General features: G+C 51.0%; 1 protein-coding gene across 5 annotated transcripts in view; it reads left to right on the forward strand.

The window, feature by feature from the left end:
* Nucleotides 1-18,386, forward strand: part of DDX11 (DEAD/H-box helicase 11) — a 36,140-nt gene that overhangs the window by 14,783 nt on the left and 2,971 nt on the right. For all 5 annotated transcript variants that reach the window (XM_032874880.1, XM_032874883.1, XM_032874884.1 and 2 more), the window contains exons 7-21: nt 5,557-5,602; nt 6,456-6,563; nt 6,739-6,826; nt 7,212-7,417; nt 8,926-9,078; nt 10,205-10,251; nt 10,590-10,669; nt 11,548-11,592; nt 11,713-11,780; nt 13,272-13,310; nt 13,542-13,653; nt 13,813-13,944; nt 14,421-14,533; nt 17,250-17,322; nt 17,676-17,779. In XM_032874880.1, coding sequence (XP_032730771.1) covers nt 5,557-5,602; nt 6,456-6,563; nt 6,739-6,826; nt 7,212-7,417; nt 8,926-9,078; nt 10,205-10,251; nt 10,590-10,669; nt 11,548-11,592; nt 11,713-11,780; nt 13,272-13,310; nt 13,542-13,653; nt 13,813-13,944; nt 14,421-14,533; nt 17,250-17,322; nt 17,676-17,779 — 1,414 coding nt within the window. The remainder of the gene's footprint in view (nt 1-5,556; nt 5,603-6,455; nt 6,564-6,738; nt 6,827-7,211; nt 7,418-8,925; nt 9,079-10,204; nt 10,252-10,589; nt 10,670-11,547; nt 11,593-11,712; nt 11,781-13,271; nt 13,311-13,541; nt 13,654-13,812; nt 13,945-14,420; nt 14,534-17,249; nt 17,323-17,675; nt 17,780-18,386) is intronic.

Genomic DNA, 18,386 nt, shown 5'->3' on the forward strand with positions numbered 1-18,386 from the left:
GTTGCGGGGCTGTGGGCCATTACAAGTGGGGGAGCGAACTGATCGGGTTTAGGCGTTAGGAAGGGCATTGAGGTCATTTTGACATCAGGGGCTCTGCCCCCAAGGCATGCGTGCCCCTAGAGGTCATTCCTCTTGGGCTCCCAGCTTGGAAGGGAGGTTTCCTGCTCTTCTAAAGGTAACTGCAGGTCCCATGTGTCCCACGTTGTCATTGACACTGTGGTGACTGAGTGTGTGTAGAGTGTAACTCCAGTGTCTGAAACCTGCTGTTGACGGGTGATGGAGAAAACCTTCACAGCTGGGCTGCAGCGCACCATCTGACTTGACCCAAGGACGCTCGAAGTCCCGGCTGCCCTGACTTCCTTCTTTCCCCCTCAGCTTTATTGAGCTACAGTCAGGATAGAGCACTGTGTGAGTTGAAGTTGCGTACCATGAGGGTTTGATAGGTGTCTGTATTGCAAAGGGACCACTGCGATGAGGTCACTTAATTCATTACCTCACATACGTAACCTTTCTTTAAAAATGTGCTGTTTTGGCACCTCTCAAAGAAACAACACGGTGTTGTTAACATGGTCACTTATTTTATTAATTAATAAAACTTATTAATTAAAATAATTTTATTACTTATTAATCACTTATTAATGATCATACCCTTTGGCTACCTTCACCCACTCCTGAGCCCCTAGCAATCTACTCTCTACTTCTAGGAGTTTGGGTGTTTTTTTTTTGTTTGTTTTGTTTTGTTTTGTTTTTTGTTTTTTTTTATTCCGCACATGAGATGACCCAGAATTTGTCCTTCTCGGACTTAACATCACTTACCACAATGCCCTCAGGGTTCATCTGGATTGTCACAGCTGGCAGAATTGCCTGCCTTTTTATGGCTGTTTTACCGTGTGTGCGACGTGTTCTTTATGCATTCATCTGTCCCGGGGTGCTTCGGTGGTTTTCATTAGTTGCTGCTGTGAACAGGGAGGTGCAGGGATCTTGAGATACGGATTTCGTTTCCTTCGGGTGTATACCTAGAAGTGGACTTGCCTAATCATATGCTACTTAATATTTTTAATTTGGGGGGAACGTCCATGCTGTTTTCCAAAGTGGCAATTTACGTTCCTGCCCTCAGGGCACAGGGTTCCCTTTTCTCCACATTCTTGGTAACACTTATCTTTTCTTCTTTTCTTTTTTAAAGATTTATTTTTTTGAGAGTACACACGTGCGCTTTTGTGCACCTGTGTGCACAAGCAGGGTCGGGGGAAGGGAGAAACAGGCTTCCTGTGCCTGCTGAACAGGGAGCCCAGCATGGGGCTCCATCCCAGGATCCTGAGATCGCAATCTGAGTGGAAGGACCTGAGCGGAAGGTAGCTGCTTAAATGACTGAGCCACCCAGGCACCCTTGCCAACACTTAATCTTTTTGATCATAGCCATTCTAACAGGTGTGAGGTCATAGCTCACTGTGGTTGTGTTTGTTTTTTTTTTTTTTAAGATTTTATTTATTTTATTTGACAGAGATCACAAGTAGGCAGAGTGAGAGGGGGAAGCAGGCTTCCTGCTGAGCAGGGAGCCCGATGCAGAGCTCCAACCCAGGACCCTGAGATCATGGCCTGAGCTGAAAGCAGAGGCTTAACCCACTGAGCCACCCAGGCACCCCACTCATTGTGGTTTTGATTTGCATTTCCTTGGGGGATCAGCATCTTTTCACGGACCTGTTGACCTTTTGTATGACTTCGAAAAAATGTCTGTTCAGTTCCTCTGCTTTTTCTTCGTCACATCATTTCTTTTTTGCTCTTGAGTTTTAGGAGTTCCTTATATATTTTGGTTATAGGCCCCTTATCATCAGATTGGTGGTTTGCAAATATTTTCTCCCATTTTTTGGTTCCCGTTCCATTTTGTTTTTTCTTTTGCTGTAGCAAAAGCTTTTTATTTTGACATAGTCCCACTTGTTTATTTTTGCTTTGCTTATACTTTTGATGTCATAGCAAAAGAAATCACTGTGAAGACCAATGTCATAAAGCTTTTTTCCGTGTGTTTTCTTCTAGGAGTTTTAGGCCTCACATTTAAGTCTTTAATCCCTTTTGAGTTAGTTTTTGTAAGTGGTGTAGGATAGGGATTGCGTTTCATTCTTTTGCATGTGACTCTTCCATTTCTTCAGCACATACTGAAGAGATGGTCTTTTCCTCATTGAGTATTCTTGGCTCCCTTGTCAAATACTACTTTACTGTATATGCATGGGTTTATTTCTGGGTTCTGTTCCACGAGTCTTGTGTCCATTTTTATGCCAGTACCTTCCTGCCTTGATTACTCTACTGTTTTTATGCCAGTACTGTACTCTTGATAACATACTGTTGAAAATCAGATCGTGTGATGCCTCCAGCTTTGTTCTTCTTTCTCAAGATTGTTTTGGCTATTTGGGGTCTTTTGTGGTTCCATATGATTTTTAGGATCTTTGTTTTCCTATGTCTGTTAAAAATATTGCTGGACTCTTGATATGGGATGACACTGAATCTATAAATGGATTTCAGTAGTGTGGACATTTCAGCAGCATGAATTCTTCTGACCTGCAAACATGGGACATTCTGTCGTTCGTGTCTTCAGGTTCTTTCATCAAAGACTTGTAGCTGTGAGTGTGTAAGTGTTCACCTCCTGAGTATTTTATTGTCTTTGATGCCATCGTAAACTAGACTGTTTTCTTTATTTCTATCTCAGATAGTTTGTTGTTAGCATGCAGAAATGAAATTGATTTTTGTGTGTTGATTTTGTACCTTGCAACTTCACTGAATTTGCTAATTAGTCCTAACAGTTTTTTGGCGCAATCTTCAGGCTTTTCCTGTGTATGATCATGTCATTTGCTAACAGGTAGTTTTACTTCTTCCTTCCCAGTTTGGATGTTTTTTCTTCCTTTTTCTTGGCTGATGGGTCTGGCTAGGACTTCCACTGTGTTGCAGAGAAGCATTGAAAGTAAGCACCTTCGTCTTAGTCTTGTCTTAGTGGGAAAACTTTCACTGCTGAGTACAGTGTTAGCTGTGGGCTCATCACAGATAGCCTTTGTTGAGGTACGTTCCTTCTCTACCTCATACGGCAAAGTTTTTATCATGAATGGGTGTTGGATTTTGTCATTTGTTTTTTCTGTGTTACTGAGATGATCATGTGACTTTTGTCTATCATTCTGTTGACTGATGTGTCACATTTACTGATTTGCATACGTTGAGCCATTCTTGTCTTTCAGGCAGGAGCCCCACTTGATCCTGGGGCCTGATCCTTTTCGTGTGCTATTGAACTCAGTTTGCTAACATTTTGCTGGGAGTGTTTGCATCTGTCTTTATCGGGGATATAGTAGCTTGTACATCTTATGTAGTGTCATTATCTGGCTTTGATATTGGGGTAATACTGGCCCCATAAAATGAGTTTGGGCGTGTTCCTTCTCTTCTGTGTTTTGGAAGAGCTGGAGAAGGGTTGGCATCATTTCTTTAAATATCGAAATCATCAGTCTGGCCAGTGAAATCATCTGGCCCTGGGCTTTTCTTTGTTGGTGCTAGAGGCTTGCCCTTAAGCACAGATTTCGGGACTTGGATTAGAACCAAAACTTCTGACCCTGGCCAGGGCTGAGATGGTCAGACCTCTTTAGGCATCCCACCTCGGGGAGGTAGGACGTGCTCCGCAAACCCTTTGCCTCCTGCCTCCAAGATTATTTGCCCGCTCCTGTACTTCTCCTCCAGAGCCCCCCCCCCCCCCCCCCCCCCGCCCCGGGGGATAAGAGAAAGGACTTGAGTGGAGTTTGTGAATATTAGAGTAACAAAGTGCTACTACCCAGGGCCTGGGCCTGAGCCATTAATCCTGCAGATTAACTTCGGCAGCTTCATGCCTTGGTATTTGGGGAGGGAGGAGGAGCCTCTCTGAGAACACAACCAATTTTTTTTTTTTTTTAAGATTTTATTTATTGGGGCACCTGGGTGGCTCAGTCATTAAGCGTCTGCCTTTGGCTCAGGTCATGATCCCAGGGTTCTGGGTTGGAGTTCTGTATTGGGCTCCCTGCTCAGCAGGAAGCCTGCTTCTCCCTCTCCGACTCCCCCTGCTTGTGTTCCCTCTCATGCTGTGTTTCCCTCTGTCAAATAAATAAAATCTTAAAAAAAAAAAAAAAGATTTTTATCTATTTATTTGACAGTGAGTGAGAGTGAGAGCACAGGCAGGGGGAGCAGCAGAGGGATAGGGAAAAGCAGACTCCCCGCTGAGCAGGGAGCCTGAGGTGGGGCTCAATTCCAAGACCCTGGAATCATGACCCAAGCCGAAGGCAGACATTTAACTGACAGCCACCCAGGTGCCCCAACCAGTTCTGAACCTAAAATTTCTGCTCTTCCTTTCTTCACACATCCTTTTTATCTAGATCCTGTTGAGTTTGCTTACCTTGTGCTACGTGATTTAAATCAAGGCCTGTCAGACAAAGGGTTCTGAACAATTATTTATTGACCAGAAAGGCAACCCTATAAATAATTCCTTTTCTAATTGCCCAAGGGAATTAGCATTTCTGCTTTAAAAAAAAAAAAAATTCCCAGGTGAACAAAAAGAATCCCAGTGATGGCCCTGTAGGGGGAGTGTGTCTGTAAAAGATTTTGTTTGGGGGGGAGCCTAGACTAATAATGTCAGCTAACCATTCTGCCTTGTAATGCAGACTTGACCTCCCTCCCAGTCCCTCAGTGCATGTGAGCTCTTCCTTCATTGCTGGGAGGGGTGAGGTGCCAAGGAGAGAAGAGGTTTGTCTGGTTCTGGGCAACAGCATCTTTTTTCAGTCAGTTGTGGCATCCCTCAGGAAATGTGCTTGGAGTTCCTGCCGTGTGCCAAGGCCGGGGTGAGTCCCCTGGCCCTCTCAGAAGCAAGACACCCCAGAGTCTTGCCTGCAGACATGAGTCTCGAGAGGCGGACAGACCCAGAATAAGTGCTTTTGAAAGGAGATGGGTGTTGCAAAGAACAGGTGCAGGGGGCCACAGCAGTGTGGCGAGGGGCTGGCCGAGCCTCTCGGGGAGGTGGAGGACGGCGGCTGTGTTTATGTGGGCATCTCAAGGTTGACACAGTTGGCTAGGTAAAAGAGGAAGTGAGGGGCGAGCACCTACCAGGCAGAGAGAACAGCATGTCCGAGGCTGCGAGGGGGTGAAGAGCACGTTCTGCGGGGACTGAGAGAACTCCAGTTTGCTGGAGGCATGGACAGTAAGGACGGAGTAGCCTTTGATGACGGACAGAGTCGGACAGTGAATGTAGGTTTTGGGAATACTGTGCCCCTCTCTCCTTTCCCTCGTGAGTGCCGGGGGGAGGATCGGGCTGGTATTAGCTCGGTGCATCTCTCTGACCCAGTGGGCAAGCAAGCAGGCACTTGCTTTGGTGGAACTTTGTTGCTGGGATGTGTCTTGTGTGTCTCTGGCTCAGAGCTCAGCCTCAGCTCTGCCGGCCTCCAACGACAGGGACCGAATCTGGCTTAGGTCCAGGGCTCGTTGTGGGCACGCAGTAGGTGCTCACTCAAGTGTGTCTTCAGGTGGCCTGAGTTCTCTGAGTTTCTGTGTTCTTTTCTCTCTCAGAGTGGACGAGGACGAGGATGACCCAGAGGAAGAACATGTAACTAAGGTAAGACATTGTGTCCTGGGTGTTCTGGGATTGGTTCTGAGTCCGGGGCTCTGTGTCTGCCCCCCTGGCTGCTTCTCGCTCTGTCATCAACAAAGAGCCTCTAGTCTCCTGACTCTGGGGCTCCCCAGACCCAGACCTCGGTGTTGGGGTGCTCACTTGGCAGGCCCATGGACCGGTGGTGTCTGTCTGGAGGTGCTAGGGGGTGAGGGCAGGCCTGAGCAAGAGCGCCCTGCCCTTTGGTTCCCTCTTCTCTTGTCTGTGTTTCCGTTGGCACGGAGCACTGGGAGGTATGTAGGGTTTGGACATTTGTCATGTTTTAAAACAGTTGGTGTCATTTGTGTAAGACTTTGGTTTTCTCTGTTAAAAGTAGATATTTTTTCCCTATTTCTCTTCTCGCTCTTAGTCTTGGAGGAGCATAGAGCATAGCTCAGCTTCCCTTGTCCTACTGCAAGCCTGGCCCCCCAGCCTTTTGGAAGGAGTGTGTGGGCAGCCCACCCCCGACACGCTCGCCAGAATCTGTTCTTTCCCACTGGGGAGCCACAGCTCAGGGAGGCAGCCTGTCCTGAGATGACCAAGCCCCATGAAGTGGCCGGATTCATGGCTGAGCAGGACTGATGCCTCCATGTTGTGGGTGTTCTTGTAAACTTCTGGAGCTGAGGTGGGGAGGTGGGGACTGCCTGGGCCCCAAGTTAGCTGAGATCTGCTGTGGGACAGAGTCCCGTTGCTTTAGGTTTGTGTGTTTGTGGCCACTATCCCCAGTCCCTCAGCCTACCGGGCCGTGCATTCCTTGATGTGCAGAGAATGGAGATCTTGTAGTCTCGTTTCTAAAATCCCCTGCTCCTCCTCGGAGCAGATTTACTACTGCAGTCGGACACACTCCCAGCTGGCTCAGTTTGTGCACGAGGTACAGAGAAGCCCCTTTGGCAAGGACACCCGGCTCGTCTCCCTCGGCTCTCGGCAGGTACATGGAGGCATTGCGTCTTGGCCTGGGTGCCGTCCCGCTCCCTTTCCTGGGCCTTCATCTTCCTCTTCCAGTCATGGAAGGGTGGTGGGCCCAGGTGCTGGGCAGGCCCCAGAGGGTTGCTGTACATCATGTCGTGACTGCTGTGGCTCTCTGTTTGCCCTCTGTCTTCTAGAACCTTTGTATAAACGATGATGTGAAAACCCTGGGCTCTGCGCAGCTCATCAGTGACCGCTGCGTGGAGATGCAGAGAAGCAAACACGGTAGCCCCCAGCACTAGAGCCGTGCACCTGGGGTGGTCGTGTAGCCTGGGGCAGTACTGAGAAGTGGTGGGGAGCGGGCTGGAAGTGAACCCGGGATGCGGGAGATAGTGTCTTAAGTGGCAGTGACAGTGGAGCGGGCAGCTGGGTCCTTCCTTAAGGTCGTCTCCTTGGGAAAGGCCTTTTGCTTTTTGGGTCCGTGTCTCGTCCAGAACCCTGGCTCTGAGATGATTTTATTGGCTTTTTCTAGAGAACACAAAGTTAAATGCCCAAATGGTGAGACCTTCCTAAATAGTAGTGGGAAGGGTCATGGAATTGGGTCTTGACATTTTAGACCCAGTGCTGGCCCCGTGGACAGGTGTCATTCCTTGTGCCTCTGCCCCCTCAGAGAGGAACAGAGCTGAGGAAGAGAAGCCCAAGAGGAGAAGGCAGGAGCACTGGGCCACATGCCCCTTCTATAGCTACGAGCGGCTGCAGCTCCTCCGAGACCAGGTCCTGGTGGGGGTGAAGGACATTGAGCAGTTGGTGGCACTGGGGAAGGAGGCCCGGGCCTGTCCCTATTACGGGAGCCGGTTTGCCATTCCAGCAGCCCAGGTAAAGACCTTGGAGGGTTGGACAGTAACTCTTGGCTCCAACTGTGGCCTCTGCCACAAGGCATTTCCTCATTCCTCTTAATTCGGGAGGATGTCCCTGGCTGTGGGTGGACTGACCACACAGCACCCAGGTGACCTGTCATCCCCTCTGTCCCAGTGCGTGGGAGTGGGGGTGTCCTGTGGCTCTGGGTTGCAGGAACAGATGGCCTTACTGGGGACAGCAGATAGGAACTGGGAAGGGTGTGCAGTCCTAAAGAAACCAGAGTCCGGGGGCACAGAGCAGCAGGAAGCTGAGAAGAGGCAGGCAGGGGGCTGCAGAACAGAAATGTGTTTCCAAACAGCCTTTGAGACCAACTGTCCTGACGTAGGCCCCTGCCTGTCGGTGTGGGAGAAGGCTGTCTTCTTTTGACTTGCCATGTTGAGGCTCATCTTTACACTGCCCGTTTGGATGGGCATTTGGATCTGCCCATTTGACAGATCCAAAATATTGTTATTTGGTATGGTTTACTGTCTTCTTGCCACTGTTTAATTCGAGTGACTTTTGGAAATAGAGTTTCATTTGTGGAGAATTCCATACAAGCATGAAAAGATTAGGTAGCTTTTCAGAGATACAGGGAACAATGTTAGTAATGATTTTACAGCAGTTAAATGCTTGTTAGTATACCACTCTGAACTGTGTTGCATGGGTGCTCAGAGGGAAATTCTAGAACCTTCCCAGCCCCCACCATTGTTGCATGCTTTCCTGGGGTCTGTCTGCTATGTCACAAGATAAGTGCCATAGATACGTGTGTGCAAATATAAGGTGCCCTGAGATTTTCATGATCTTGACTTTTTGAGACACCTGTCACCTCATTTTTGCTTTGTAGTATCCCACAGAAAAAGCAAAGGCAGGTATTATCCATATGTACACATGAGGACACAGGCCCAGAAAGGCTAAGTGATTTACCTGTTTTCTCACAGCAGGTGGGTAATGGTGCCAGATTAAAGCTGGGCCTTAAGTTACCAGTTTTCTAGAGTTTCACTTTATCAGTATTCTTTTAACTGGGAAATCGGTCTCACGAGTAGCACCGAAAAATTTACAGAGTTCTTATTTTTGTTGCCCTGACCTCTGGCCCTTGGCCCTCACTTGAGATAGAGTTTATTAAGTCCATTTTGCCCATGAAGAAACTGAGGCTCAGATAGTTTAAGTGACTTTCCTAAGTCACGCAGCTAAGAAGTCACAGCCCTGGGACCAGAGCGCAGGGCTACCTTCTAGTACACCAGGGGTGTTCACTGTGTTTTGAGGAACCTCGGGTGCCTCAGAGGTATGGATAAGGCCGGGCAGGGGTTCCACACTCCTCTCTGCTCCCCCTTTCCGCACCCCCACTCTTGGTTCAGTCAGAATCAGATTGGCTAAAACCATTTGCACCAGGCACTTAGAGTAGGCAGGGAACACTTGCCAAAGCAAAGAGTACCCCCCTACCCCCGACCTCCCCCCAACACTGCTCAGGCGGCCGCCCCTCCCCCCAGCTCGTGGTGCTGCCCTACCAGATGCTGCTGCATGCGGCCACCCGCCAGGCTGCGGGCATCCGGCTGCAGGGCCAGGTGGTACTCATCGACGAGGCGCACAACCTGATCGACACCATCACGGGCATCCACAGTGCAGAGGTCAGCGGTTCCCAGGTGGGTCGGCCTCTCCCGTCTTGGGCCAGGGCCTGCCATGGGGCAGAGGGATGTGGAGGGACGTGGATCATTTCTCTAAGCCCTGGAATTGGTCTGGAGGTGGCTTGGGAGAGGGTGCCTTGAGTCGGGGCAGTGGCCTCGTCGGGGGCTAACTGGCTTTCCAGCAGATAGTAGAACTATGGGGACCCAGCTAAGGGGAAGTGGCTCGTGTCCTTGCTCTTCACTGTCCTAGGTCAGTCATCCTGAGTCCCTCCAGCCCAGATGCTAGTATCCGGTTCTCTGTAAGCCAGGATGATAGGGCGAAGGAAGCAGGGGTCCTCACGTAGTTTGGCATTGTTAGCCTTGCTTTGAGGGATGCTCAGGGTTTCTGAGGGCCACTGTTGATTACCTCTTCTGTGCCGTGGCCCGTGCGCAGTATCATGAATTTTCACACTTCTCCACGTGGGCTGGTGTTCCTAGTTAACACTGAGAACTCTGAGATTCCGGGGACTTTAAGCAGTGTGCCAAAAGTCACACAGCTCAGGAGTGTGGAGCTGGGACTTGACCACCGGTTTCTGACCCTGAAGCCCACATGGTATTCCCACCCCCCCTTTTTTTAATTTTATTAGCACGTGTGCATGAGTGGGGGTGAGGATGGGGTAGGAGGGGCAGAGGGAGTGGGAGAAGCAGGCTCCCTGCTGAGCAGGGAGCCTGATGCCGGACTCGATCCCAGGACCCTGAGATTGTGACCTGAGTGAGGTTAAACACTTAACTGAGCCACCCACGTGCCTCCCACCACTTCTACTGACCAATGCCAGGGTTGACCTTAGGCCAGAGTGTAATGGCCACCTCAAACCACTTCTCTGCTTAGTGGAAAATACATCTTTGCCCAACATAGTAAAAACTAACCGGGAGATTCATTACCTGAAAGAGTTAGTCAGCCTCTTGCTTTTTTCACTGACCTAAAGTGGATACTGCAGCAGAACCTCGCTTCCTTCACCTCTCAGCTCCCATCAGTCTCAAGGCCTTTGGTCTCTACCCAGGCCCACTCCCTTTACCACTTCCCATGTGACGTGGCTGGCATTTTCTAGGCATAATCTAAGGTAGAGCCTGGCCTGCCCTCACGTCCATTCTCTGTTCTCTCCAGCTCTGCCAGGCCCATTCCCAGTTGCTCCAGTATATGGAACGATATGGGTAAGACGCTGCCTCCTGAGGGGGAAGGGAAAATCCTGCTCAGTCTCAGAGAAAGCACTGGGGTCTCCACCTCTGGCCTGGGCCCAGCGCCAGGGAGACCAGCGCACTGTTCCCCTCCTGTTCACGATGGTGTGTATCCCACATAGGCCTAGAATGCTCGGGACACCACAGCTGGCTACAAAGGCCTTGGGCCATGGCAAGCCTTCTTTTCTGGGGGTGTATTTGTCGCTCGTGGCCTGCTCTGGAAGACACTAGACAGAAAGGCCTCAGTTTGAGGCACTTGGAAGGGAAGTTGCTTGTGGAGTACTACCACTTGATGTCCATTGGTGTCTCCTCAGGAAGCGTCTGAAGGCCAAGAACTTGATGTACATCAAACAGATCCTGTATCTGTTGGAGAAGTTTGTGACTGTGTTGGGTGGTAAGGAGCACCGTGCCCTCCCTAACCCCTGGCCTGCTACGCTTGTGTGGTCCATTCCCTGGATGCCAGTCAGGACAACTGGGTTTTCTGCATCCCCAAGAATTATCTTGGCCATTGATGGAGAAGATTCTTCTCTCTTAGAGCTTCGTTGAATTGTCTAGCCTTAGATCCTTTTTTAGATTCCTAGTTTATTTCCCCCTGTTCTGAGTCCTTTTTATTTTGCCAGACCCTACTCCCCAGGTAGTAATAACAGCGTAGTATAATGGGACCACGTGAAGTCACTTTGGAGCATACCTTTGAGGAAAGCACGGAACACAGGCAAGCTCACCCTTGTGGACAGCTGAGTAAACTAGAGCTCAGAGCAGGGGTGTGAACTGTCTCTGCTTTGTGAACCTAATGGTGGGACTCTTGTGGCTCCAGGTCCATGTGGCTCTCAGGATTCTGTGTCACCTGCCCTTTCTTGTGTTGCATGGCTGTCCATCTGAAGGCTTGCATACAAGCTGAGTTCCAGGAAGCCAGGGGACCATTTTGCTGGAGGGATTTTGCCCTGCGCTGGTGCTCTTCCCTTCCATCTCTACTTTGCCCCTGGGCAGCTCCTTGGGTCTGGATAAAGTAGGGTGGTCACTTGGTCCCAGTCTCCGTGGAGGAGGTGTGAAAAGAATGAAATCCACAAGGCTTTGGGCTCCATGTGCAAACACGGGTCAGATTTTGAGGCTACCTAGAGCCTCCTGTCCTCTCAGCGGTTTTTTTGGGTGCTTATACATGGCAGAAAAATCTGTTCAATTACGAATGCTCTTATTTAAGGAGTACAGTGTTCATTGTGACAAGCTGGGGGTTAGAGAGTCACCATCCTGACCAGCTTGAATTCTTTATTTTAGGGAACATTAAGCAAAACCCCAATACACAGAGCCTTTCACAGACAGGTAAGAGGACTGCCTTCAGAGGCCCAGAGCTGCTCTGAGCCGGTTCTGAGCTCACCTCTGGGACCTCGGTCTTCCCATCTTCCAAGGAAGGATTCCAAGGCCCTTTGTTTTACCCCTAAGGGACAGAGCTGAAGACCATCAATGATTTCCTCTTTGAGAGCCAGATCGACAACATCAACCTGTTCAAGGTAGAGATTTTCATCCTTTTGTGTCCAGTTTGCTTATACTTATTACCATCTGTGAGCAGAACGCTGTGTGAAGACAAAGGAATAAAAAGTAAATTCCGCATGTCCTCAAGCAGTCTAGAAGTCTGAGGATCTACAGCATAGGTGTTCGTAATCACTTACCCCTGAAAGCATTGCATCAGCAAGAAAAAAGTAATCTCTAATCCAGGGTTGAAGGTCCTAGGGACTAGGGAGAAAAGGTGCTTTTCATTGTCCCAAATAAGCACAAACAGAAATTCCCAGGTCCTTTGCCTTGTTCCATCTTTCTCCGGCACAGTCTCTGCCCTGGGCCTTTAGTCTGAGCAGGAGGTTAACTTCGGGAGCATGATCCTGCTGTTGGGCTGAGATGGCTGCGAACTGCGCCCCCTCCGCCCCCTCAGGCCTTGGACTTGCATGCAGCCTCTGGTGGTAGCTCGCTCTGGGCCTGCTGTGCAGGATTCCACCACCATCGCTCGACTCACGACTCAGAGATTCTAAGTTACTGACAATACAGAGCACTTACTGCGTTCACGGCAGCGCACCAGGTTTTGTGACTCCAGGGTAGGATGTACCATCACTGCTCAGAAGCAGAGGGACCCGAGGCTGGGAGAGGTCACCCCAGGAGGGACAGGCCTAGGTCACACACAAGTGAGCAGATGGTACCTGGCGTGTTAGCCCCCGTGCCTGGACTCCAGACCCTTTGCTTTCCCTCCAGCCTTCCCATTTGTCTTCACACACCCCCAACTTACCCGTTTTGGTCCCCGTCACTGCCATGACCCCATCAGACAGGCTGGCAATCTAGCCCTTTTTGACTCCTTTCTTCTCCTTTTGGGTCCTGCATCTAAATGGTCACCAGCTCCCAGAGCCAGAAATCGCTCTTGAACTTCTGAAGCCTTTCCATTCCCATGGCTGCCACATCAGGAGAGGCTCTTTTCCTCTTGCCGTCTCCCTCTCTCCCTGCTTGCACTCCCTCTCTCTTCTGCTCTCTTTCCCACACTATGGTCTAGTGGAGCTCCGCTGAAAGATAGCACCCTTTTTAGAAATCTTCAAAGGTTTCAACTCGCTGTCTTCCATTCCAGGCTACCCATAGTGTACGCACCAGACACGCCTGAACAAACTCAAGCTTTACCTCCTTCGTGCCTTTGTTCCTGTAGGTTTTTTAAAACTTAATCTTTCAAGGTTCAGCTTAGGTGCTGTCCCATTGAAGGAGATCAGGGGACCTTTCTAGAGGGTTGGAGCCGTGCACACACGTGTGAGGGGACTGCCTGCACGAGGCTTCCACCATGCTGTGTGGGGGCGGCAGGAGAGGCGTGACCTCAGAGGAGGGTGACCCGCTAGGCCAACAAGGAGGCTGTGGGCTCCTGGGGCGGGGGGAGGGCAAGCAGGGAGTCCTGCTTCCCTGGGGTTTGGGAAGCTGGTGGTTTCTTTTTTCCGGCGAATGGTGGCCAGATACCTGCAGTAGGCTTGCTTTCACAGGTGCGGCGCTACTGTGAGAGGAGCATGATCAGCAGAAAGGTGGGCCCTCCCCTTCCCGGCAGTGCCCCAGTGCTGCCCCCTGCCGTTCAGAGTCCCCTCTGCTCCCTTCCTGTAGCACGGCTCGCTGGGTGGGGGTGATAGAGGCCTCGTGGCAGGTGGGGGTACGGGGCAAGTTGCGGGCTGTCTGGTGTGCGGCAGAACCCCCCCCTCCAGCCAGGGCTCCCACTGCTGCATCCTCATTCCTCCCTGTGTTCTCTTACTCCATCCCAGCTCTTCGGCTTCACAGAAAGGTACGGCACAGTCCTCACATCCTCCAGGGAGCAGCCCAGACTGGCTGGGTTCCAGCACTTCCTGCAGACCCTGCAGCCCACAGTGGCCCAGAGTGAGTGAGGAGGCGGGAGACCGGGCTGCATGCGGGGGACAGGAATGTCCATTCCTCATGCCTGGACTCCACTCTTGCGGAGAATGGCTTTAGGCTTGCCGCAGGGGGCCCTCCCACTGCCTCTGTGGTTACAGACCCTCTTCCTTCTGCTCTGTACAGCTGCTGTGGGCCCTGTGGAGGAGGGCGAGGCCAGGCTGCCACGGCCAGCTTCCCCGCTGATGCACATCGAATCCTTCCTAGCAGCCCTCACCACTGCCAACCAGGATGGCAGGGTCATCCTGAGCCGCCAAGGTAATCCCAAGAAGGAGCCGGCAATGGCCGCCAAGCCAGAGCATGGAGAGACTCGTGGCGCCTCCTGGGCGAGGATCAGGAAGCAGGGTGCTGGTGACTGGTCTGCTGGCCTGTGGTGAGGGGGGTGTGAGGCACTAGGACAGTGGGGCACCTTGGGCCAGGCTGTGAGGGACGCCATGTGGCCTGGTCGTTGTGGTTAGGTGGGTTGAGTCTTGATTCCGTCACCTCCAAGCTTTGTTTCATTTCTCTCTGAAGATCAATGTACAAGGGTAGGGTAGGTGATCGAGCTCTCTACCACAGGGTTGTCCTGGAGATTAAATGGGACCTCATCAAAGAGGAAAGTGGTATCCCTGTGGTTCCTGCGTAGACATGACCGTAGACATGACCGAGCTCCCTTCTGCCTCAGACTCACGAAAGTCTTTGTTGGGCTTGCAGCCCGCCCCCCTGCCCCACAGAGCTGTCTGTCTTTTTTTCAGGAAGTCTTTGTCAGAGTAGCCTCAAATTCTTGCTCCTGAATCCAGCCGTACACTTTGCCGAGGTGGTGAAGGAATGCCGGGCCGTGGTCATCGCGGGGGGCACTATGCAGCCGGTAAGGGACCCAGAGCCCGCCTCTTGTGCCCCAGGTGCTGGGATGGGACAGCTGCACTGTCAGAACTCTTCCTGTTCAGTGGGCCCCCAAACCAGAAGGGGGTCAGCTTGAGCAGGCTGAGCAGCGCCCACCAGGTGGCATTGCTGTACTGTCTCAGGCCTGGGCCTTTAGCCCGGGGCCAGGGGTAGGCGAGGGTGTAAGGGCACTGCTGCCCATTTGGTGCTTCTGGAGCCACAGGACCACATTTCTCCCAGAGACAGCTGTTCTGGAATCGCAGGCCCCCATCCAGATGGTGCCTTAATGCCGTGCCTTTCTTAGACCCACCAGGGATACCACCTTCCATCTCTTAAAAATTCACAGACACACACACACAGAGGAAAGTATTATGCTTTCATTGTAGAAAGCAGAGACCAGCAAAAGCAGGGGAAAAAAAAAAGATTATAATTCTACCACCAAAAGATTTGTTTTAGTGTGTATCATTATAGTAGTCTTTGTGTGTAATTTTTACAAATACACATACAACATACATGTTTTAAAAACAAAAATCTCCATCTCTACATGCTGTTGCTACGATTTGGGTTTTTCAGCCGGCAACAGAATGTCATAAACATTGTTCCTTGTCAGTAGTGTGCATTTATCCCACCGCGCTCTGGCTCTACTCTGTTATGTGAGTATGTTATATTTTGTAGAACCACTCTTCTTTTGTTAGGTATTCGGGTGATTTCCAGTTTTTCTCTGTTTTAAGCAACATGGAGGCGCATAGAACCACATCTCTGCACAGCGCTTCTGTCCCCAAGGTATGCGTGGCACGGGACTGAGCCAGTGGAAGGCTCCTGAGTGCCCGCACACTCTGGTCCCTCTCTTCTGCCGCTGGAACCACTCCTGCCACTCTGTTCGTTTTCCATTTTTCTTTCTTGTGTGTAGACTCAGATTTTTGTTGACAAATTAAAATCATCTCTAGTCCTTGCTGCTTTTGATGCTCAGGTGTTTCAGGCCCGGCCCCTCAGAGCCCCCACATGCTGCCCTTGGTCCTTGACGAGGCCCTTAGTGGCCTTGGGATGCTTTCTTGCTTTTTGGCACGACAGAATGCAGAATGTCCCAGGCCACCTTATACCTTCTTTGCGCCAGATCTGGAATCCTTCATTTCTCCAAGAAACCTGGCTTCCTTATTTGGGGATTGGTCTGTGGAAACCAGCATCCAGGTGCCGGGGGTGTCACACGGTCGTGCTCCTGGATTGTAATTCCTTTTAGACCTTCTGTAGACAGACTGGGGAAGATGGCTTTTAAAAATCATGCGTATTTCTAAATGAAAATCCATGAATTTGTTTGACCTTATACTGTGTATCTTTTTTCTTGAGCTGAACATTTGGTTTCTTATTACGTTTGTTCTATCTTATTACTTACTTGTACTCTCCCACAGGAGACCTCAAATACTTTCCTATACGACTGATATTCTAACAGTAAACTAGTGATTGAAATTTAATTTCTTTGCGTTTATTTTTGCTCTGAGAGTGTATCCTACTAAGGATGTATGCTCACTAAGGATCTGAAGTCACTGGAAGTCAGGCTCCTTGTGTGCTTCTGTTGTGACTGTGACAAACAGGTCCTCTTTATTGCCGTCTGTTTTCAGTTTTAGCGTTTGCTTTTTAATTCTTTTATTTTTGACTTAATATGTTTTTAAAATATGTAAACACCTCTATGGTTCAGAAGTGGAAACTGCCTGGAAGGTGCCTTCAGAAAGTCCCACTTCCGCCCATCTCCAGGCTGCTCTCTGTGCCCAGAGGCAGTCACTTTTGCGACTGTCTGTCCTCGCCTGCTTTCATTGCATTTCTCTGCAGAACTAAGCAAATATATGTACTCATTTCTCTCCTCTCCCTGTTCTTATGTCAATAGCTGTGGCGCCAGTGTTGTGGTGCTCACGCTGTTTGGTGGCCATTGCAGGTGTGTGTCCTGCCTGCCGGCGGGCGCTCCACACTGCAAGGGTGTGGTGAGCGCATGCGCTGGGCCCTCCCGAAGGGGAAGGGTGGAAGGGTGGAAGGGCGGTTGTGCGCTCAGAGATCACGTGCAGCAGTATCCCTGCGCAGGTGTTGGCTTGCGGAGCTGTACCTTCAGGGGGCACCCCTAGGTGGGGGGCACTGCCAGGCTAAAAAGTAAAAATACATCCAGCTTACGAAATACTGTCCAGTTCCCCTCCAGCTGGAGTTGTTCTGTCTCCCAGCAGCCTGTTTCTCCATGGAGGGGTCACGCCTTAGGATTCTTGCCAGTTCAGTAGGTGAAAATCCTGGAGTGCTTTAAAATTACAAACACATATGTCTGCCCCACCCCTCCATCCCCCCAGAGGTCCTTTTCCGGTAGTTGAGGCTGGGACCTGGACGTGTGGATTTTGTCTTGAATTCCCACTGGTGCTCTCAGTTGCCTAGTCCGGGGTGAGAAGCACGTGCCCAGTTCACCAGATTTCCCATGCTGTTCCCACAGACTCACTGAGACTATCCAACACTGGGTTATCGTTATTTATTTATTTATTTTTGCCAATTTATTATCTGCCTTACCTTTTACCTCTTTCCCTATTCTTATGTACATATTGTGCCAGGTCAGACTTTCGTCTTCCCCAAAGTGCGGCTCTCTCCCTCCCTCCCTGCCAGGGCCCCCTGCCTGCTCAGGCCTGCGGTCCCTGGCCCTCTCGGGGATCACAGAGCCCTGCTGTTGTGGTCTGCAGGTGTCTGACTTCCGGGAGCAGCTGCTGGCCTGTGCTGGGGTGGAAGCTGAGCGAGTGGTGGAGTTTTCCTGTGGTGAGAATCCCTGTCCAGGGTGGAATGGGCTACGTGTCACTCTCCGGCCCCTTGTCATCACAGTTTGACCCTGTGCTCTCATCAAGCCCCAGGGGCTGAGGAGCCTGTGAGATGGGAGCTCAGTCCTTTGCCAGCTCTCGCGTGGGCTCACGTCTCTCTGCTCTCGCACGGTGGCCTCCACCCCCGTGGGGAGGTCTGAGTACCACCTACTTGTGCTGTGGGGGCAGGCACGTGGGTGGGTGTGGGCACTGCTCTTCCTGGCGTGGAGACAGGGATGGGGAGCGTGCTTTCCAGACCCTGCCTTACAGACTCGTCAGCCCCTCGTTTTCAGCCCCTCCCTGGGGTCTCTGCAGGTCATGTGATCCCTCCAGACAATATCTTGCCCCTGGTCATCTGCAGTGGCCCCTCCAGCCAGCAGCTGGAGTTCACATACCAGAAGAGAGAGCTGCCACAGATGGTTAGTACCATTCCGCTCACCTTACCACTGCCTTCGCCAGGGCAGGAGAGAGGTTTCTTGGGTGCTGGGCACCCTGGCCTGTGCTTTTAGCGGTCAGGTGTTAGGGAGATTAGTGCTGGGGTCTTCCACACGGAGGCAGCCCAGGCTGGATAGTGTCCCATCTGCATGCTCCTTGGGAGGCCTGAGCTCCCCCCTTCCCTCACTGCTTCGACCATTAAATAATGTTTTCTTAGAACCTTGGGCCATTCCTTTAGGATGAACCTGAGGAGAATCTGCTTGTTTCCTTTGGTTCTCTTGCCATTTGGTTTTATCGCTCCCTGCCCCAGGCAGGAACATGGGGCTTGGGGCCTGTCGCGAGAGGCACACGTGGGGTTTTCAGTGTCCGATTTGTTGTAGTGGAACTTGTCCACAGTGGCCCGTAGGCATTGGGAGTTGAGCAGGAAGGCCTCGGCTCATGCCAGCCGGTTTTAGCTCCAGTGCGCTAGCATTGTGATGTGTGTGGGAGGGGGGCGGGGGAGGGGATGCTTCCGGCCACAGGTCCTCCCCATGACTGCAGTCACACTTGGATATCTCTATGTGGTTTTGAGTCTCAAAGTCAGGAAGTGCT

Source organism: Lontra canadensis, unplaced genomic scaffold, assembly GCF_010015895.1.
Source record: "Lontra canadensis isolate GAN:19392208 unplaced genomic scaffold, GSC_riverotter_1.0 scaffold53, whole genome shotgun sequence".
Lineage (NCBI taxonomy): Eukaryota > Metazoa > Chordata > Mammalia > Carnivora > Mustelidae > Lontra > Lontra canadensis.